General features: G+C 39.9%; 2 protein-coding genes across 2 annotated transcripts in view; one reads left to right on the forward strand and one right to left on the reverse strand.

Moving 5' to 3' along the window:
* RB1 (RB transcriptional corepressor 1) overlaps positions 1-21,482 on the reverse strand; it is a 71,174-nt gene that overhangs the window by 23,323 nt on the left and 26,369 nt on the right. The window contains exons 14-17 of the mRNA XM_048295272.1: positions 21,199-21,255; positions 21,079-21,110; positions 20,924-21,000; positions 20,507-20,709 (exon numbers count right to left, since the gene is read on the reverse strand). Of these exons, the coding sequence (XP_048151229.1) occupies positions 20,507-20,709; positions 20,924-21,000; positions 21,079-21,110; positions 21,199-21,255 (369 nt within the window). The remainder of the gene's footprint in view (positions 1-20,506; positions 20,710-20,923; positions 21,001-21,078; positions 21,111-21,198; positions 21,256-21,482) is intronic.
* LPAR6 (lysophosphatidic acid receptor 6) lies at positions 4,168-7,091 on the forward strand. Its single transcript, XM_048295275.1, has 2 exons — positions 4,168-4,461; positions 4,574-7,091. The coding sequence occupies exon 2, from the start codon at positions 4,819-4,821 to the stop codon at positions 5,839-5,841; it is 1,023 nt and encodes a 340-aa protein (XP_048151232.1). The 5' UTR covers positions 4,168-4,461; positions 4,574-4,818; the 3' UTR covers positions 5,842-7,091.

Below are 21,482 nucleotides of genomic sequence, written 5' to 3' on the forward strand. Positions count from 1 at the left end.
CAGTCAGCCACTTCTCAGAAGCAGTCTTACAGTGACTTAGGGGTGTCTGAGCAGGGAGCTCCAAAAGACAGCTGAGAAGGTCAAAATGCCCAGCCCTGCTTCCTCTACACCTACTTTTCCAGAGACTTATAGAGGTGAAACAAATGAAGTCTCTTAATTGATCCTTTTGCTTGGCTGAAATCTAATCTAAAAATAAAAAAAATTAATCTGTCTATATTTTTGTCACATTCAGCTGCCACTGTAATTATCTCAAGATCATATTTAATAGAGGGTTCTCCATTCAAGGGCTTCAAACTATATTTAGCAATTAAGACAGCCTCAGATCCCAGTGTGGAAGTGAACAAGCTCTTAATGTGGAGGGAAGCTAGAGCACAAAGCTATAGAAAACTTCGCCAGGATTGGAACAGAAAATCTGTGGCACAGCCAGAAAGACATCCTGGCTCTCAGCCCTACTTGTCAACCATAATAAATTCCTTCCTGTACATACACATGTTCAAAGAGAAACTCCAGTAAATAGACAAAAAAAAGCCAAAACCCATCAAAATAACTGAATAAATAACAGTACTTAGGTCAAAGAAAATACTGTCCTGTCAGGGTTTGTCTTCACTGCACCAGACAGCACAAGTTCTTCTGCATAAGACTGCTTAACCCAAGTGAGAACAAATGCCTGCACCATGACACAGGTGTGCCTCTAAAAGCAGTAACAGTAGTTACGGAATAATGGTCCCAACACAGAGCATTTTGTGCACCTGACAACCCTCATTTAACAGTGCATACTCTGGCCTTGGAAACACTGTAAGAATTTATTACAACGCTGTTAATATTGAAGTTGCTTTTTTCCCCTCTCTTAAGAGCTTTCAGTATTAGCATCAGCACAGACTGAATGCAGTACATTAGAGAAGTTCAAATGCATTTCACCTTTGACCACTTAAACTTCTATTTAATTCCAGCACTGAAGGTGAGGGTACCACCAGAGGAACATACAACACTGGTCAGCACAACTCTAAAAGCTTGGAAAGCCTTCAAATACTTGTTTTATTTCAGTGAAATATTTCTTTACCAGTCGACTTGGACTTTTGAATTTAAGGGATCCTGCCCCCATGTCCTAAATGAGAGCAAGTATCCAACTCAGTGGTGTCTTGGGGAGGAAGGAGCAGTGTCCTACAGCCACTCTCCAAGCACACTGCAAGGGTTATAAGCACTTTTCCTTCTGACCCCATGTGGTGGAGCAGGTTTGCCACACAAATCCAAAATCACTTAAATGGTATCTAAACTCAGAGAAGCAGAGTTATGTGGTCACTGACTGAAGCAGCGCACAAAACTTGCTCGCTGCTAAAGTGAGATGATTTCAAGCACCTCATCAGCTCCTGGCTTTAAGGAACCCATTCTTACTCTGCCTTTGGTGCCTTTTCAAGAGCCACAGGAAGCCTGTTGATGGAAATGCAGACTTTGCTCATCTAGCACTAGCAACAAATGACAGGTCCTAACTCATTCCCATCTCTAAGGCAGAAAGGCAGACAGACTCACATATGCACTTCCCTGCAGCAACAGCATCGTTTCCTTTGGAGACAAAAACCCCCTCAGTGTACAAGGCCCGCCCTGCAGCTGCTTCCTCCTGCCTACCCCCTCCTTCCCATCCCGAAGGAAAATTGCCTGTGGTGAAGGGCTGTAAGCGAGACTATTACCATATCAATTCTTCCTCCATAACTGTTAAACTTCTTAAAATTTAAGGTGTTGGGGGCTACTGAAATCCTTTCCGAACCTGTCGGCACAAAGCCCAACATCTTAAAACATGATCCAACGAAAGGAGAGAGTGAAATGAAGCTTCGCCCCTGCTCATGCTGGAGCCTAGCCAGAAGGGAGGCCACTCCTGACTCCCAACTGCTCCCAGCGAACTAACGCAGGTTCTTCAGCTTGGACAAGCTCACACAAATTAAAACACTGCTTGGTAACAATCAGCTGCATCTAAATTAACAAAGTGGTCTAAAATTCGCGTTTGCCGTTCACACTTCTACACTGAAATGACTCAGCCTGCCCGCTCAGTCGTAACTCTCCTCGCTGAAACAGGAAGGGAAGGAAAAAACTGTCAATTCAGGGGGTTCACATTTTCATCTGCAGCTGAATGGTATTTCTGGACATATACAAATATCACTTAGGTCGTCAATTAGTGCAAAGTGCATGTACTGTACTGCACCAGAAGGGTACAGCAGCAACAGAGTCCTAAAGACAACGCAACCATACACACAATGCCATAAATACAGCTCTGAGTAGTGTCCACGCTTGTAACAGGAGCAACAACACAGGCCACAGCAAGCCAGGAGCTCTGACAGATGGAGCAAAGGCTGAGGATGCACCTTCACAACTGCTCTAAAGCACATCTACAGTGGTAAAAGGGACCAGACATCCCACTCTGCCTCTGCACACCCACACCTTTGTCCAAACGCCAAATCAAGTTCTAATCAGTGAGATACACACTCACTGCCATTAGTTTCTCTCTCTAAACGTGAATTATTTCTTGAGCCTTTGACATGTGACATCAAATTTCTGTACTTCAGGGATTTTTGTTCCAGTAGCTGAGCCTGCCCCACACAGTTTTCCTGTGCAAACAAAGTTGGAGCAGCAAAGCTGAGAGCAGAGCTCCCATAGCCCAATGCAGAACTTTTGCAGGAAAACCCTTCTTTCACCATGCAAGGTTGCCAGGAACAGAAACAAAATTTAGGGTGAGATGACTGCTTTTGTGAGAAAAGCCAGGAAAGCCTTTATGCTAAGGTACATATTAGTTGGACACGAGAGACTCTGCCAAGCTCACATTTTCATTTCCTGACTGACTTAGATGTCCAAGATGCACTATGCTTTACAGTTAAGCATGAATTTCAAGAATAGTCAAAAAGGTTTCTTGTGGTTGTAGCCTATTGAAGTTAAACTGCCTGATTTCACCTCAAAATCAAGGTGAAAATGTTTCACAGAAAACTATAAAGAAAACCTGAAATAAAATAAGCAAGACCCACTTTTCTATGTTTCTGAATTTTGTCTGACATACCTTACATTAAGAAACTATGCCAAAACCCTGTGAAGCGCTATTATTTACTCTCTTTCACAGCAGACTAGAAAGGTTTTGCCCCAGAGCCTTGCTTAGGTGCAACTGATTAAAATACAGTTCAAAAGAACCATGCCACCCAGCCAGATATGAAGAGGTTTGTTACTCTGAGACTTAGAAATAGACCGTGTCTGATGCCAGAAGTGAGTCTATCCAAGTTGTTGTTTAATAAATGAGTCTGTCTAAACTGAGATTTATCTCATATCTGCCCCTAAAGGCAGTAAGAGCGGCTTTTTTTTTAATATTTACTTAACAATGTAATTAGTTACAACATGTTTTCCTTTCAATTATCAGTGACTAATGGGAGTATTTTGTGCATATGTGGTAACTGTCCCCCTTTAAATTACCAGAGCCACAGTAGAGTATATGCATTTTGCTGTATTAATTCTGTGCTTAGATATTCAAGAAAACACTTTCTGCATCACAACATTTCAAAAAAGCACTGGAATCAATTTTTTTTGAAAAAGAACCACCTTTCTGATTAGAAATAAAGCTTGGGGTGTGCTTTCTAATATGGAATATGTTAAAAAAAAAAAAAAAATCTCTCCACCCACTGCAACACATCTCAGTCCTGTGAATAGCCAAAAGCAACCCTCTTTTTCAGTAATTATTTGGGGCATTTATTTAATTACCTATCAATGTTACTTTGTCCCTCTTGAGGTTTGTACTGGCATATTGGGGGAATTTAGACAGAACTACTCAGCTGATTTCTGGTGATTAATGTGTCCTCTATTACAAGCAAAGCTATTAACAAAAGGCATAATGTTAGTTCAATCCTATATAAAATCCCACAATTACTACTATCTCCAAAGAAAGACAGGAACTTAAGGGCATGGGAGCTATTTAGACACTGCAAAGTCTTGTTATAACTGAAAAGTTTTCGGACCCCGGCAACGTTGACAAAGGACCTCTCAGGGAGCATGGAAAGAGTTAAGAGGCAGCTGCAGCACTCTGCAAGCTACATCTGCAAGGTACAGCAGAGACAGGGGAAGGCAAACAAACCAAACTGAAACCATTCTTCGGCGCCCGGCCTCTTCTTCCTGTGATGTCATGCTACAAATTGCCCGGGCGCTCTGCTCTGCTCTCCAGAAGGAGCTGGGCTGGCAGGAGCTGCCGAGGGCTGTGGGCTGCAGGAACGAACACGCTCTGGAATTCGATTTCTGCCCTGGCAAGCAGCTCCCTCCCTTCTGCTTCCCGCCCCATGGGGCCAGGCAGCGAGCCGAAAAACTTGCTGTACAGAAAGAAGGGAGAGGGGGAAATGCAAGTGCTGACACTTCGCAGTGTCCAGGAAAACACTTCCTAAAGTACATGCTCCCAGTAAATTCGGATGGACAAGCCTTCGCCATCACAATCTGCAGCCAAGAGTAAGGCAGAAAGTCCTACAATGGCTTCATTGAATCGAGGCGGGAAATGGAACTAAGCAAGCTTTGGGGTGACCTCATCTGCCACAAATGATGCATTTTCTGACTTTTGCAGACTGGCTATGTGATTACAAATAGCACTCGGCAGAGAAGAGAGACTTCCTGGTGATTTCTGCTGGAGATGTACTCCCCTGCCACAGAGTTCACCTTCCTTCCCTGAAGTTTCGCAGCATAACAAACTCGCCAAAGCACGCTGTTCAAATACATCTGACCTGCAAGTTCTTCTGGAATTCCAAAAAAGTTGCAATAAAAATACCAGAGAAAACATCAAATCACAGGAATTTTTAACATACCATTATAATGGTAAGCTCTAATTGTTCCACTGAGGACTCCTTTAAATATACTTTATATGGGTGTATCTTTAGCATGGTGTTTGTTCTTGGCCTCATAGCAAACTGTGTAGCGATCTACATTTTCACCTGTACTTTAAAAGTGCGAAACGAGACTACAACTTACATGCTTAATTTAGCCATATCAGATCTGCTTTTTGTGTTTACATTACCCTTCAGGATTTATTACTTTGTAACCAGAAACTGGCCATTTGGAGACATTCTCTGCAAGATTTCTGTCACTCTCTTTTATACAAATATGTATGGGAGCATTTTGTTTCTGACTTGCATCAGCGTGGATCGCTTTTTAGCCATCGTACATCCCTTCCGATCCAAGACTCTCCGGACCAAAAGGAATGCAAAGATTGTCTGCGTTGCAGTATGGATAACTGTGCTAGCAGGCAGCACACCAGCAAGCTTTTTCCAGTCCACAAACAGCTGGAACAATACGGAGCAAAGGACGTGCTTTGAAAACTTTTCAGAGGACACATGGAAAACCTACCTATCCCGGATTGTTATCTTCATTGAAACCGTTGGGTTTTTTATTCCTCTCATCCTGAACGTGACCTGCTCCACTATGGTTCTACGGACTCTGAATAAACCGCTTACATTAAGCCGGAATAAAGTAAGCAAGAAAAAGGTACTCAAAATGATTTTTGTCCATTTGGTGATATTCTGCTTCTGCTTTGTGCCTTATAATGTTACCTTAATACTCTACTCCCTTATGAGAACACAGACCTGGGTCAATTGCTCAGTGGTGGCTGCAGTCAGGACTATGTACCCCATCACTCTGTGCATTGCTGTTTCAAACTGCTGTTTTGACCCCATAGTCTATTACTTCACATCCGATACCATTCAAAATTCCATAAAAAAGAATCGGTCCACCAGACCACGGGACGTCAGATTCTCTGAAAGGCCAGTTTCAGAAAACTTCATTCAACACAGCCTCCAGACCATAAAAATGAAAATATTTGACGGTGACTCTACAATATGAACTGTATTAAAAGACTATCGGGACTAAACTGGAATTAGAAGCCTGCACATTTCTTAGCTGTGGACATATATTTTGATATGTAAAGGTTGTGCTTCCTTCACATCTGAAAAGCTTATTACAAGGCTGTAAAAGTGTTAAGCATAACAGCACACAGAAAAAGTATTTTAAAAATCTATGTCAAAGGTCTGTTCCTACAGATTGTATGTTAGAAATGAACTTTAGGGTTTAGACTAGGTTAACCAAAGTCCAAAGGCTGTTTGTCAAGTCAAACACAAATGAAAAAGTAGGTTGTTTTTCCTTCCTGAAGTTAAAACAGTAGCTCAATTTAATCGTATCAGTTTCCAAGTTACTGAGGATGGGGGTGAAGTTAACCTGCTTTACACTGCGGAAAAACTGCCCCATATTGTCATATCACTTCAGCTACCACATCTAGTTCTCTAGAGTTTCCCTCTTGTCTCTTACTTCTCCCCGTCTTTTTCTCTGCACTTTCCTTCTTAGGGACCATTACTTTCACAGGAGGCTTCAATCAGTGGGTTACAAGAACCCTGTTTCTTCCAGGCTTATCTGATAAAAATACATGCTCTCTCCACAAGCCTGGCCCCCATAAAGCAATTAAGTCTGGTAGTTTAGAGCATTTGGAAACGTCTCAGACAAACTGGTTTTCCTTCTCACCTCTCTCTCAGAAGCCTGTGGTAATTAGAACAAAGTAACTTGTGATGACTGAAGTTAATGCTTTAGGTACAATACCACTTTATTAAACTCTTTTGTGAGAAGTTCTTCGACTCAGCATGACTTTTGAGGAAAATAACATCCTCTGAATAAGTTAATTCAATCTCAAAGTACAGTTTCTTAGAAAAACAAGACCTTTTCTAACCAGAAATGAACATGTGCATCAAGTCAATTATTTCTTCCAGGAAACTATTTGGTGTCCCATAAATTCAAGATGCAGTAATTTTGGAGAACATGAGCATTTAAAACTTCAAATGCTATTTTCTTTCAAACTTTAAAAAGTTTTAAAAATTAAGTACTTGGGGCTCTGTGCTGGCAAAATTAATCAAGACACTTTGAAAAGTCAGCACCATGTAAAAGGAGGAATATACATATATTACTGTTACAAACAGGAATACATAGACAAAACTGCATTACAACATCCTGCTATACATGTTTCCCAGCTACTATAACACTGTGTACATTTTCTGCAGAATTAATTTAACATCACTGTAAAATAAAATAAAATTTAAAAGGTAAAATAAGTGTTGTTTTTTCCTCCCCAAAAACAATGGAGTCAAGAATAAGAACTGAGTCTAAACAAATTTGCTCTTAAGATTTAGGGCAGTCAACTGCAACACAGATACAGCACTGAGACATTTTTACACCAGGGCTGTATATACAGAGGAGTGAATCAATGTTGAGAAAATGCATATTGAGCCATCAAACTATATGGTAAGTTGTAATCTGGATGAGTTTATTTCCCTATGCAAAGCTTCTGTTTAATTGTTATAAATCAACCATACATTGCCTCTTACTTCTGGGAAACCGAGTTACTCAATGGCTGCTGGGAACCGGAGTTGATTGAATTTTAAATTCAACAGGATTTTCAATCTTTAGCCACAGAACTTAGGAAAATTGAAATAGTATGGGCTTAAGCTACAAAGATAGCATAGATATAAATGTCTGCATAACATCTGAGAATAAGCAACTATCTTTGTTGGGAATCCTAAAATCTTCTGATTCACATCTGATTTCAAAAAAATGCACAAAACTCTCAGCATGAGTAGAAATTCTCTATTTTTTCCATATGCCACTGACAAATCCAAAGTCTAAAACCAGATATGCCCCTCTAAGGTCTCAATGCCTCTCTCTCTGAAGGGTCTGTTTAATATTAGACTCCCTCCAAGAAATGCGAGATAATAGCCCCCAATGTCACTGCTGGGCTATGTTTCCAGGGCACTACTCCCCTGAGCTCATCAAAGCTGTTACTCATTTGAGTGACAGCTTGTTCAGCAACAGCCCTCTGCCTTACAGCAGTGAGCACCCCAGAGCCTCACCCCGGTAAAGAGAAGCTACTCTGAGATTACAAAACTGCAGGGAAAAGTAAAAACCCATCACTGACTTAAAAGCAGAACAAGCAGACAAAGTCACATATATGAGCACTCCCCTTTAAACCAAACCTTTCCTTGGTGTATTACCTCAAGTAGCCTGGAGAAGCACAGACAATAGCTCTCTCTGCTTTGCACTCACACTCCAGGGCAGCAGCTTCTGTTTTTTGGGAAGAGCACAGTGCAACACAGTGCAATACCTTTCCGATCACCTAATAGCTCAGTCTCCAGAAGCTATTTGAGGAAACTTTGTATTTTTTTTATTAAACATTTCCACTCTTCCACAGAGGGAAGAAAAACCAACAAACCAGCAAATACCCAAACGAGAAAACCCAACGCAGTCAAAAAGCATCATCTGTAACGCTGAGAATCAGACCATTACTTGAAAAATTCCTGATCTGATTGGGAAGATGGGGAGTAAAACAGTACCTCCCACAAGCTGATATAAAGACAGGGTACCAGCTATTCAGGACTGGATGAGGTTTTCTCCGCCTTTTCTGGTTCTGCAACAGATTATCCTGGAGAGGTGTGGATGGAGCAATGCTTTCACTGGTAGATTCTGCAACAGATGCACTCCCTCTCTCTGCTCTTGTCTTTGATACCAACTCTTCTGTCTCTCTGGTAAGGTCTTATGCCAAAATTTAAATGTAAAATCTAGATAAGAAGTTATGTTCTAAGTCATGCCAAGACATCTCAAATGAAAAAAAGCTTACATTGTCAGAGCTGCTGAGGATCTGAATGTGTTGCAACCAGTACTTCCTGAAAGTGCATTATTTTTACTCACATTCCTACAAAGGGAGAGTTAAGAGTTCAGTTTTAAGACCAAAACTTGAGAAATTGTTCTTTTTAGTGTGGTTTCTTCATCTACGGAGTGCAGAAAATGCCCACTTCCTATAAAAATAAAAGCAGGCCAAATTTAATTGATTCCAAGGATGTTTTTGATCTAAACCAAGGCAGGTAGATATTGATAATTAGAGAATTAACAAGTAGTTTTAAAAGACAAGGAAAAAGAAAATTTACTATAAACACCTCAGATTTACCATTACTTCAAAGTCAAAAGATGTCCTATTCTATACTTTCTATATTCAGCTTGAAGTTTTAATTTCTGGCTTTAACAAGAACAGAATGCCAGGCAATTTTTTTTTTTCACCTCAGTACACGAGTCTTTTACATTTAAAAAAAATACCAATACCAAGTCAAATTCCTTTTTCATCTAAAAGTGTGTAAAAAAATCCCTACAGAACATTGTTCAGGCAGGTAAGGAATCCTTAACCAAAATCAACCTCCAAGCTTTTGTTTCTTAAGGAACTAACCTCAGTCACAGAAATGCAAAAATTGAAAAAGAGCTCTTGAGATCAGGTGAAAGATAAGAATGACAGTACTGGATCAGACCCCAAACATGCAACTAATCTACAATCCTGACTCCAAGGGCAGATGAGGCTAGATGCCTGGGGAACAAGATAAGAGTAGGAGAAGCACACAAGGCTTTCTCAAGTGCAACACCACTTCATCAGTCATATCTCAGGACTTTCTGGGTCAGATATATTTGTGTGTTCAGCAAAATTTTTTCTTCTGTGAGCTTGTTATGTCCTCCTTCAAATTTGTGTAAAGTTTTTAATGTTCACAACAGTAAAAAAGTTCACGCTTTGTGTGTGTGTGCATTGGGGGAACAAAACTAAGAAACCCAAATTTCCTTTTGTTTCAAATCCACTGGTTTCATTAGTGCCCTTCTCATTTCTTTTAAAACACGGCAGGGAGCACTAGATTGTCATTCAGTCTTTACATGTCACTCGTGATTAGACAGTCTTGCATCATCTCTTGCAAATGACAAAGTGATTTTCATTTGTAATTTCAAGCACCATCATAACCAAAGATGAGACTTCTAGAATTACACAAAGAACTTAGCTAAAATTAGAAAACCCAGTGAGGCTCACTTTGAGACTGGTGATTTTGAAAATCCCACCTGATCACAATATCCTCTAGCCTTATTTATTCTTTCAAGTTATTTTCTAAGAGTTTTATCAGTGAAGAGCAATTTGTTCATACTTTTCCAGCAGTAAATGTAATATTATAAGGTTCTTGCATCTAAGCAGACCTGTAAATCCTGACAAGTTCCCTTTTTGGCTAGGCTATTGACATTTAGACCTCAGGGTTTCTGGCATTTGAGCACCACTGACAAAATGAAAGAGGATACATTTCAAAAGCTAAGACAAAGTCTAAATCAGAACGATTCTAAATCTAGAAGACAGAAATGCCTGGGCTGCATTTTTATCCAATTACCAGAATGTTGAAAACATTGTATAAACACAACTATCACTGCATTAGCACATTTACAGAACATACTCAATAGGGCTCATTTAAGATGAGCCAAATTCAGAAAGCCAAGTTTGCACAGTCTAACACTTCTGCAAGCTGGATGGAGAAGTTTTGCTTTGACAATTCTGGTTTGACTGAAGCCTTTCATATTTATCACCTCACCCCCATCCAGTTCCTGTCACATAGCTGCTTATAAAGCAAGCCCAGTTCTTCCCATAGGAAAACTGAACTTACCACAAAACGAAAAGAACCCTTCACACATTTTCTGGTCTTCTATAAAACCTACTACATTGCTGGAAAACTAAAAATTCCAGAGCTGAGAATTTAGATTTTAAATAATTCTTTTTCTTCTATTTAAGAAGCAGTCTGCCCACTCTAGTTCTATCAAAACTAAAAGCTGTTCAGCAATAAGAAGGGGCAAATTTTCTGTAGTTTAAACCTGAGAATCAAACCACAAGCAATGACAATGGAAGGCCTCTAGAAAGCTCTAACCCTTTTATGATGAGATAAAAAGAATATTTTTGCACACACATAGCTTTAATATTTCCCCTAACTCTATCTTTTTTAAACAGTGAGTTCCTGCCTTAAAGAACAAAATTCTTAAATAACAATGCTAGCAACAGGAGGCATTATCATAATGCCATCATTTTGGGAATAATATTAAGTCTATCTCACATGAAAACAACTGTGGCTAAGTTAAGTCTGCTTTTCAGATGAATTCTGCAAATACTGCTGCTTTATGAAAGGAAGTCTATTGGAAAAATTTAAGTACATAGCAAAACACAGACAAAAATGAGAATATCGATGGTGAAGCAAGTACCAAAAAGGCCTTTTTGGCCTAACAAAAAAAAATGTTTCATTAATGAAATCAAATCCGAAAACTGCTGGCCTACTTGTATACTTAAGTTATTTCACACTTCTTACGTGTGAAAGAAAGTTTACCACATAGACTGCATGCTATTGTATTTGTATTGCTCCTGTGGGTAGCAAATGCAAAACAAAAAACTCAGTACCTGCTGCTGTCCAGATAAGATCTGTGAGTTCCTCCCAGCTGCTGGAAGGTGCAACAGGCACACAGAGAGCGTGCCAAGCACGGGCTCTGGTCTGAGCAGGGTGACTCCCAAACAGAAAGGACAGGGCGCTGGCAGTCCAGGGACGTACCCAAGCCAAGTTCAGAGCAGGCAGAGTCTACCTGGGTGAGCCTCAAGTCTCTGCTCAGGGTTCAGAACACCAGGCACACAGCTGCGGAGGCTCCACACTCAGCTGTGCACCTACCAACCTGCACCTAACCCCATCCTGACAGGCAAATCCAGCCCAAAGGAAAAGCTTCCACCAAGCCTAGAGGGATTCCCTTTCTGGAGGATGGTGAACACTATGCCTACTGAACAGCTGTGAACAGGGGGATCCACATCCCTGACAAGGGCTTTTTATTGCTAGAAAGTTACTGTAAGATAGTGATACAAACACATAACTGAAATACTATATATATTTATATAGTAAAAAAACAGGCACAAAAGCACTTACTTGGTCTACAAAAAAGCAACTCAAGACAAACTCCGTGCTTTCATGCACACAATAACTTAAAGAAAGTGCAGCAAGCAAAGAAACAAAAACATCTTCCAATAATATGTAATTTGACAGTTTGACAAGATACTGGTTTGGCCTAAGAGCTTGAAAATTGAGCACACAGCTGGGAAAAAAACCCCAAACCTCCACATTAGAATGTTTGTTTGGCACCCACTTTGCTTCTTAACATAAGCTAATTTTACTTCCATAGAAGAGTTAGCAAGTGAGTGAGTCAAATGACACAGCAATCAGGAAAGAAAGAGTAATGAAAGCTTGTGACAACTATTCAGGACTCTGGATCAGATGAAATAAGCCAGACCAAAACAAAAAAACAGATCAACCAACAACAACAAAACCCCCAAAACCAAAACAAAACTTCATTCTATTCATTTTACCAGTTTTGCTTCACTACAGAGACTTACAAAACTACAAAGTCGGAGAGCATAGTCCCATCCAAGGAAGGAGCAACAGGGATACAGTCACAGAACTTAACCTAAGCTTTATTTACTTTTGTATTTAGGGAGACGTCACATCAAATTTGCCACAATTCAGCAAGATTTTACAAAACTGAAGAATTGCAAAGATACCTCCCTGAATTCTAATATATTTTTCCCTCATGGGCGACCTTTAAACACTCCTACAAAGTATTTACAATGCAGATATAACAGTGTTGCAGTAGGAAAAGCTGAAGTTCAAACTACCTAGAAACACAGTAGGACTAAAATCAAATTCCTACAGGTGTGATATGACCACCAAAACATTGGAGAGTATTAAAAAAAAAATTTAAAAACCCCAGCAACTTGAAAAACAAGGATTCCTAGAAAACTATTTCACTATTCCTTATTACTTATAATCAGGCAATCTTAAAGAAAAAAAGACTAAAGAAAAGTCTATCATGTTAAAGCAGACTTATTTCTGTGACTAAATCTGTACTTGGTACTGGTGTACAGACAAGCAAGATACGTTTATGCTGCACCAACAGAGCTGGCAGCTCCACTGAGCACAGCCTGTAAACCCCAGCTCCCTGTTACAGCTGTAAATCTATAACCAGAGAGATCCTGACACAGCCTGGGTACATGACCTCCATGTGAAAACACAGCAGCGGCTACAGGCAAGATACACAGCACAAGCAGCCACCTAAAGCAAACCTAGGCACAATTACATAACCACCTCTTGCTAATCACCCTTCCATGCTTTAAGGAAGGGGGAAATGCAGTTATGAAGAAGAGAGTTAAGCAAATGATTTGCTCCTACTAACCTTAACAGACAAACGCTATAAATCTAGTTTAGGTTTGTCATTGAGTCAGATGACAGTGGAAAGTGAATAATCCCACTGTAAAATACCTGTTTAAAATAAACAGAACGAACTGCTTCCTGGAAGTACAGCTCTGTCTCAAGTATAGAGGAAACCTAAATGTCTAAGTTACAGAAGTAGGACTCATACCCCCTAAAGAAACTCTATACCCTAAAGCAGTAGATGCAGTAGGGAAAAACTTAAAATTCTTAATCAAGAATGGAATCTAAACTTCACAGAATGAAAACTCTGCATAGTTGCTGTGTCTTAGGTAATCCCTTTAGTCGTGTTTGTACTTGAACCAAGAGCATCTTAAGGGTTGGGCTGACTTGGTATACCTGCAAAAGATAAACCTGTTAACACTGTGCTAACATAACCAAAATCCTCCAGTCCTAGTGAGTGCTTTATACACTTTGTGAGTGCCTACTAAAAAGTGAATACACTGTCAACACAGACAAAAGCAGGAAACACAGGACCTCAGCTTTAAATGTTCTGGCTTCTCTTCCAGTAGCCTAGAGGATTTTCTCAAATGGTAACACCCAAGCACGAACAACAGTTTGAGTCATCCTCACGATAAATAGGAGTGGCAGGGAAGATTTTCAAAGTGATGGGAGAGACAGTGAAGAGTGTAATTCGCTGTTCTTCCTGGTTTTTCAATTTGCCTTCAGCTGTTAAAGCAGATAAGTTTCAAGCCTCAAAAAGCACAGCATGATTTTTATCAAAGGAAACTCTTCAGGAGTACTAGAAAGGCATGGGATAAACACTCTTACATATTTCATTTAAGCATTTATTAAAGAGTGTGTGTATATATATAGCCAAAATTTTTTTTAAAAAGCTTATAAACATAAATATATTCATATATTTATATTACATTATGTCATATATTCACAAATACCCAAAAAGCAATCATCTTATAGATTCATAAAAATGTGCCCTGTTATGACAAAGGTAAAATCACAGAAGGCTTTCCAGCCACAGCTGTGACAACTGAAATGTCATAACCTTAAAAAAATTTTAAAAAGCACATGCAACAGAACCAGTATGAGCCTTTAGCACTATCACGCCAAGGAGTGGTCGTGACCTCTCTCATCCCACATGCTTCTGGAACACACTCATGATACAAGCAGAAATATATTTAGTATGTACAGACAGAAAACCTCAAATATGTTCTCAGTTCCTTTTTGAAGGTTAAAGCTGCATACTCCTAATGTAACTTTGTAGAAAGGAGCATGGTGAGCACATGACAAACCATTGTTTGGTGACCCTTATCATGTTTTGTCCCCAGCAAGAAAAACACTAGAAAATTCCATATTACAAATCACTGCCCATTGCAGCTTCCAAGCTGAGACAAGATACTAGGTGCCTAAAATCCAGAAGCCCACAAGACATGAGTGATGTCTTGAGCAATCTGATGACTGCAATTCCTGAGGTGCCTGTCTTTACACCAGTAAAGCTACCTCTGTAGATTGTATCCTGCCAGTGAGCATGCTTGCAGATGTTGTCATTCTGGATATGCTCAGCAATTTTTTTGTGCCTAAGGCTGTCCCCCATTCACAAATTAGGCATTCCTGTATCTGAGGAAAGGCAAAATTTAGCAGGCATCAAAGGAGTATGCCTGATACAGACCAGCTTTCCCAGGAGAAGCCAGCTGCTGTGCAGAAACACGCACGAGTCCTGCAGCCCAGAGGAAAGACAGCACAGGAACGCGTGACTCATTCGCCAGCACTAAAGTCACTCGTGGTTGAGCCCACGACTGCATCTGTGGTTGGTAGCACAACAAGCCACAGCCTGTCCTGAGGCCTCAAGGGCAAGTGGCAAAGCACAGCTTGCACCCACATAACTATGCACTCTCCACTGCTAATCCATACCAGCAGCTGAAAATAGTCCCTGAGCTGCATCATGCCCCAAATCTTGCCTAGGCATTGTCCAGAGGAGAGCCGACAAATGCCAGAACAGGCCAGGGAACACGTTAGCAATGAAATACCCCCAATGACTGTGGGGCAATACTTAAGCCCAAACTATTGTCCCTTCGAGGCCAGTACTACAGACTCAGCCCCAAATACCCAGCCCTTGCTGCCTGCCCTTACTTGGCTGCCTATCAACAAGATTTTAGATTCATTCTTTTAACACAACAGTAAACCACTTATCCAGTAACCTAATGTATCAAATCGTAACAATGTGACCATTCCTACTTCTTCCTCATTTAAAAGGAATCACTTGAGATGTTGAAACCAAAGAGGACTTTAAACTGCGTGTAGACACCTACCTTCACAGGAGCTGCAGGACTTCAAGCATACCTAACAGAAAACCCTACTGAGAAGGATAAAAAAACCACAAGAAAATATATTAACTCCCCTTTCTAGATGCTCAATTCCTCCTTACAAGGAGCACAGAAACCTAATATGAAATTGTACACTGCACCCAAGGAAAGAGGCACTAAGCACTGGAGAACAGTGAGCTCCACAGTAAGTGTGTCCTTGTACAGCCAAAGACCAGGAGGCTGCATAGCTAAGCCTGCACTATTCCAAAGTACTAAGGAGCACTAACTCACCTGTAACTGCTCACAGGTTTTACCATGACCTGGATTTGTCTAACTCTTTTTATGCAAATCTCAAACATACCTACTTAATATTTTTCTCTTTAATGCATGATCAAAGTAGGTCTGCTGTTATTCCAGCTCAGCAAGTTTGTCATATTAATGCAATAATATATTCTTTGGGAATACATGGTTTTGAGCACAAAGGCACTTCTGCCACAATGAGCTGCATCATTTAAAACCAACAGAAGTCTTTGGTGTGGGATGAGGTATTTAAGTATAAACACCGACTATACAGTTAGTTGACAAATACTTATTGTGAACATCAAGTTACAATGCGTGATAAAACAACACTGTAGATCTCATTGCAAAATAGAATAGAAACAATAAAAACCACAGAAAAGAAGAAGCTAAAAAAGGAGAAACATTATGGAGCACAGTTTAAGCAATGCTACATGAAAGAAGTTATAAATAAAGCAAAACACACTTGTCTACTTCTAATCGTATTTTAGCCATTAGGAGAAGTAACTTTGTGAAGCCATCTTTATCTTTCATCAGTCATTAAATAAACTCCAAAACATACTGCAACTCCAAATCACAACACATATCAATACTGGTGTTCCTTCCTCCTTTGAAAAATACAAACACTAATTTGGACAGCATGTATTAAAGAGCAATACAGCCAAAGAAGGCTACAGTGTCAACAGCTGCTGTGCAATGCACTGCTTTGGTTTCACATATGTTTGTTACTCACACAAAAACAAACATGAAAACCACAGCTGAAGTTACCAGACCAAATCAGGCTCTGAATGAACTCCCTCTAGCCTGCCACAATGAACCTTCACATTCTGTTCTGAACTGTTGGCAGGTTGCAGGTGGTGATGCAGCTGACCCTCATCCCTGCTAACAGCAAGGGCTACCACATAACCTTTTAAAACTGCCCTCCTAAGAGAAATATCCCTTGGAATACTAGTGCTCACATGGATAAGTTAACAAGTTAAAAACAGAACACTACTGTCTACAGAACTAACCAGGAAAGTGTGGAGTGCTTCTGCTTTATCTTCAGGCAAGGCTGTGGTTGGCCTGCAATTCCAGTGCAGAAGAACAAGACCCTTTCACTACCCCAATACTGTACCCATGAAAGGGCATTTGCAAGAAGCACATTCTCTAAGCAGCAGCGTGAAAAACACAGTACCTTGCTTGTACCTCCCCATTCAGAGCTTGTGAGCAGAATGGAAGCTGAGAGGCAGGGAAATACAGCTGGATTGTTTTGCAGATACGCATAACAAAGATATGCCATAGGCATTTATTTCCTTGAATGGCACAGCAAAACCAACAAAACCCACAGATATTTCACTCAAAATAGATTGAAAACTGACAGACTTTGAGTTTGGTTTGCTTGCACTGAAAACCTGCTCTTTCTTGTTTATTCCTAACAAACTGCAGCAAACAGCAAAAACACTTCAGTCAAAGATGTGACATGGCAGTTGACAGGGCTTTCTCTAAGGGAAATTCAAATATTCTGGAATTTGTTCACATAACCTTGATTTGAGATATTCAAAACAATGACTTTTTTGGGTGGCCACAATTGATAGAATTATGGAAAAGGCTGAGCATGAACTCCCAGGCTGGCAGGTAACAAGCTATCCCTTTCATAGGAAACAGATTTTAACTATGGAAGGGTTTAAATCATATTTCTGTAAGTATGATAAAAATGAAGCAAAGGCTATTCAGCATCTTTGAGTCTGAAGTAATTTCAGTTCCCTTTAAAGTTACAAAATCAAAACAGTGCTCAAAATACTGTGAGCACAAACTCAAAGTAAAGAAAGAATAGTGTACAGTGTATTTCTATTTTGCAAATAAAAATTACACATCATATTATAATATGATCTCCACATAATCATCTGGAAGCATCATAACCTCACTGGTAAATATTTGAGTGGTTAAATGGGACTTCTCCTTTCAGGGTTCAATAAGGATTTAAGAAAAAGGAAGTACTTTTCACATGATTTAGTCAGTATGTACTTGCCCCTTTTTAAAATCAAGAATTATTGAGAAGAACCTTCAACTGGTTTCCACCCTTTATTTTGTCTAGCTATGCTTATTTTGTTGTTAAAAGAAAGGATGACCTAGAAAAGTTTCATTTCCTTCCTAAAGCACAGATGACTAAATCAGCTAGCTATGCAAAAGCAAATATTCACAATGAGTAGCTAAGGAGTAGTATTTTATCTTCAGAAAACAGTAAAAACCAGAATCTTTTACATTCACTTGATACAGCTTCCAAAGTCAGGTAAAGGTCAGATGCACTTGAGACTTTTTTTCAGAGAAATTATACAAGGCATTTTTCTTCACAAAAGCTCTGTGACAAGTAAAACTACAATAAATTCAAGCTATTCTGTATTAAATTGCTCAATCCTTTTAAATCTCTCATTGAAGTTCTGTTTTTTAAAGCAGTCAGGAGAATGAGCAAACAATGAAGCAGACAAGCCTTGTAATGAAATGCGCTACCTGGGAAGGTGGAGGACACAAGAACTAAACAAAAATACATAGCAAGTAAGTGGGGAAATCAAAGTTGCATTATACAAGTATTTGTAAATAAATGTTTTTCAGAAGTTTCTATTCTTATTTACTAAGCTAGACGTTTTGGGGGTTTATTTGCATAAGCTTTGCTCAATCCATGCTTTTCTTCTTAATTTTAACACTTTTGGGGGCGGGGGGGGGGGCAGGGAACAGAAACCAACAGAAAACCCCCCAAAAACCAAAACCACTCTCTAACCATATGAGGACACTTGAACTTTATCGAGAGTCCATCTTTCTTGGACTGCTTAAAATTAATCCAAAGCAACCACTTATGGTGAGACATTCTTTATGAGTAAGAAGGCGGCATTCTGGCTTTTCTCTCCTCCTTTATCAAGTGTTTGGAGGTTCAGAGGTATTTACTGGTGTGAACTACACTTCTCCAATTGCCTGCCCATTCTTGAGGGAATTGCTAATTAAGCTGACACTTGCAAACCTTGTACACCATTGCATGGAGACAATACCCAGATAAGGAACTGCAGAAGAATACAGTAAACCATTATTTTGTTCACTAGCTGAGCCTTTCTGGGATACCTCAACAGCCTCCTGAGTCAGCCCTGTAAACATTTTCTCCCGTTTCTAATAAATTAAACTCTGCAGGCAAAACCAGCCAATATTCAGATGTGAGGAAGGGGTAAATTTTCCACACTAGAGGACTCATGGCTTTACATTTCCATGTGGGGCTTCAGGTCCTTTGCTGCAGTGACCCAAAGACTCAGCAAGACATTTTGGCATAGAAAATGCTTCAGTACTCCTCCTCCTCTCCTGAGCACTCTGCTATTTACAACTCACAGCCCTTCCCTCCCATCATGGGCAGCCAGAGGAGGCAGTGGAGGCCAGCACAGGATCTTGCAGTGCCTGTCCTGGCTGCCACAGCTGTCCTCAGCTTTTGCAGGAAACTTGCTGTGCCCTCTGGTGCCAAGCCTCCAACAATAGGAGACACTCACTGTCTGGAGCCTGGGGAGACCCAGACCAGGGGATATGGAGATCAATGAAGCAGCAGGGCCTTTGGACACATGTCATGCACACTTCTTTTCATTCCCTCCACTGGGCTCCACTCCACATATTTCTCTGTCATTAGGTGATTTTTTTTTTTTAGGCCCCTTCCAACTGAACTATTCCATGCTATTAACACTCAAATCAGCCACCCCAAAACAGTACCAAACATGTCCCTCTAGAAACTCAAAAACAGAGAGTCAAAACATTAAAATACATTCAAGCAGAGCACTCAAAAAACCTGAAATAGTCCTGTGCTTGTTGATGACATTATAATTTGTTTCACAAAAGCCTGACATACCCATAATTTTTGAAAATACAACTCTTTGGATTTTCCAGTTTGGAAGCCCAGGTCTAAATTAGATTATCCTGCATGCCTTGTTTGAGTTATTGGGTAGAAACTGGTGGATATGGTGTACTGCTGATCAGTAAGCTGGCTTCAAGCTGGTTTGTAGAGGTAGCAGGAGTCACTTCTTGCTCAGAGAGTCACACCCTGGTATCTGTACCTCTATCTTTTGTCCTCTGAAGGTTACAATTCTCAAACACCTTTTACATGCCTGCAAGTTTCCTAAAATAGTGTCTGCCTCTTAAAACACCCCTTCCTCTCCAGAACTAAAAGATAAGGATGGGTTCTTAAATGGTTGCTTTGTGTCTCTCTGGTCAAAACTACCAGTCTCTATAGTCTCCTGCTTTGTGGCATAAATAGCCTATTTCTGGTTTATAAGTAACAAACAATGAAAAGAAACAATGTTTGATTTACTAAAATACAGCCGAAAAAAAACAAGCCAACCTTCCAGCATTTTATTTTAACGGCATCCAAAAATATCTAAGTGACTGAAATGCAAACGACAACGCAAAACAATATTTTAAGTACTATTAGCAAACATATCAGATGCCCAGAACTGAGGTGCTATTGCCAGGTAGGAATAGCAACTGGATAAAAATTAACTTTCAAATAAAAGCATAGAATTTATTGCTGACTTTAGTACCAAAACACAGTTAGGGGTATTACCCCTACAATTTGTGCCAGACTAGTAAGATGATGTTGATTTACAATCACGTAAATCAGCAGAGCTATGTTGACTTCTTCCTCTGATACCCTCCTTTTGTTCTAAAACCAGAAGACATGCCAAAACGAATCCTATTTTGCTCTTGTAATTTATTTTTCTACAACTAAATCTCAGCAAGACCACAACTTATTTTACAGAGTTGGGCGTGACTTCTTTTTTTCTAAGTAAGTATGTTATGCAAGGGCAAATACTATTTTAAAGTGTCACTTACCGACTGCCAAGCGAGAGACTCCATAATTCGATGTTCACAGTGTTCTAGATGCTTTATCATTTCCCGTGTTAGGCTGGGCTCCGCTCTAATAAAGCTTTCGATCACCTTGTAGAAGTCAAAAGCTTTTAAATCAAATACATTGAGAATCCATGGGAAAGACAAGTCTGTTTCAGCACTGGTACTGTCACTTTGTGAAGCATTTCCTGAAGGGAAAACAGACTAAAATTATCACAAATTCTACATTCTTCCACTTTTGATCTTTTCTCCTTTTTCTATTTATTGACTCATTGCTAGCTCAGACATTTCAGGGAGTTGCTTTTTGCATTTTGGGCAGTTTTTTTGCTATTTACTCTATTTTACAGATTAGAATAGATGGTAATAATTATCACAAAGTACTGGACTCTAGATTTAACTTACTGCCATACGTAGCCATGACAACCTCAACAGCACACGCCAGAAGAGATGTGTGGAAGATGTTATCATTCAGAAGTTTGCTGAAGAGAAAGGAAGTTATTAGTACTTGTCCCAAGACTTAAAATAGCAGACTTAAATAACAAGTTATGGGTAAGTACCTGAAATTCTGCACTGAGAGGCGCTCTTCCTCCTGAAATAAATAAATCAGACCAAACTTGTGAATATTCTTAGTATTTCTAGATGTAGTGCCAGTGCTGAGATAGCAGTACAAAACTTACCGACTTCAGCATGGACTCCATTACTCTGTAATACAGACGCACCCCAAGCTTGTACCTCTGTTAGAATGAGAAATTAAGGAATATTACAAGATGTTTTAACACACTACAACAGGCAGACTCTCGTGTTTTAACAATCCAGAACATTCCAGTTTTTGACAGAGCCACTATAAAGAAGTTACGGTCCCCAGTTCCACTTGCCAATAACATTGGAGAGGCCTCAAGGAGTACTAAGGTGTGTGACTACCCCAACCATGTGAAGATTTAACCAAGTGTAACAACATGAA

This window comes from Corvus hawaiiensis, chromosome 2, assembly GCF_020740725.1.
Source record: "Corvus hawaiiensis isolate bCorHaw1 chromosome 2, bCorHaw1.pri.cur, whole genome shotgun sequence".
Taxonomy (NCBI): Eukaryota; Metazoa; Chordata; class Aves; order Passeriformes; family Corvidae; genus Corvus; species Corvus hawaiiensis.

What these genes read in the sequence shown, in the direction of transcription:
- LPAR6 (XM_048295275.1), top strand. Translation starts at nt 4,819, where the DNA reads ATGGTAAGCTCTAATTGTTCCACTGAGGACTCCTTTAAATATACTTTA.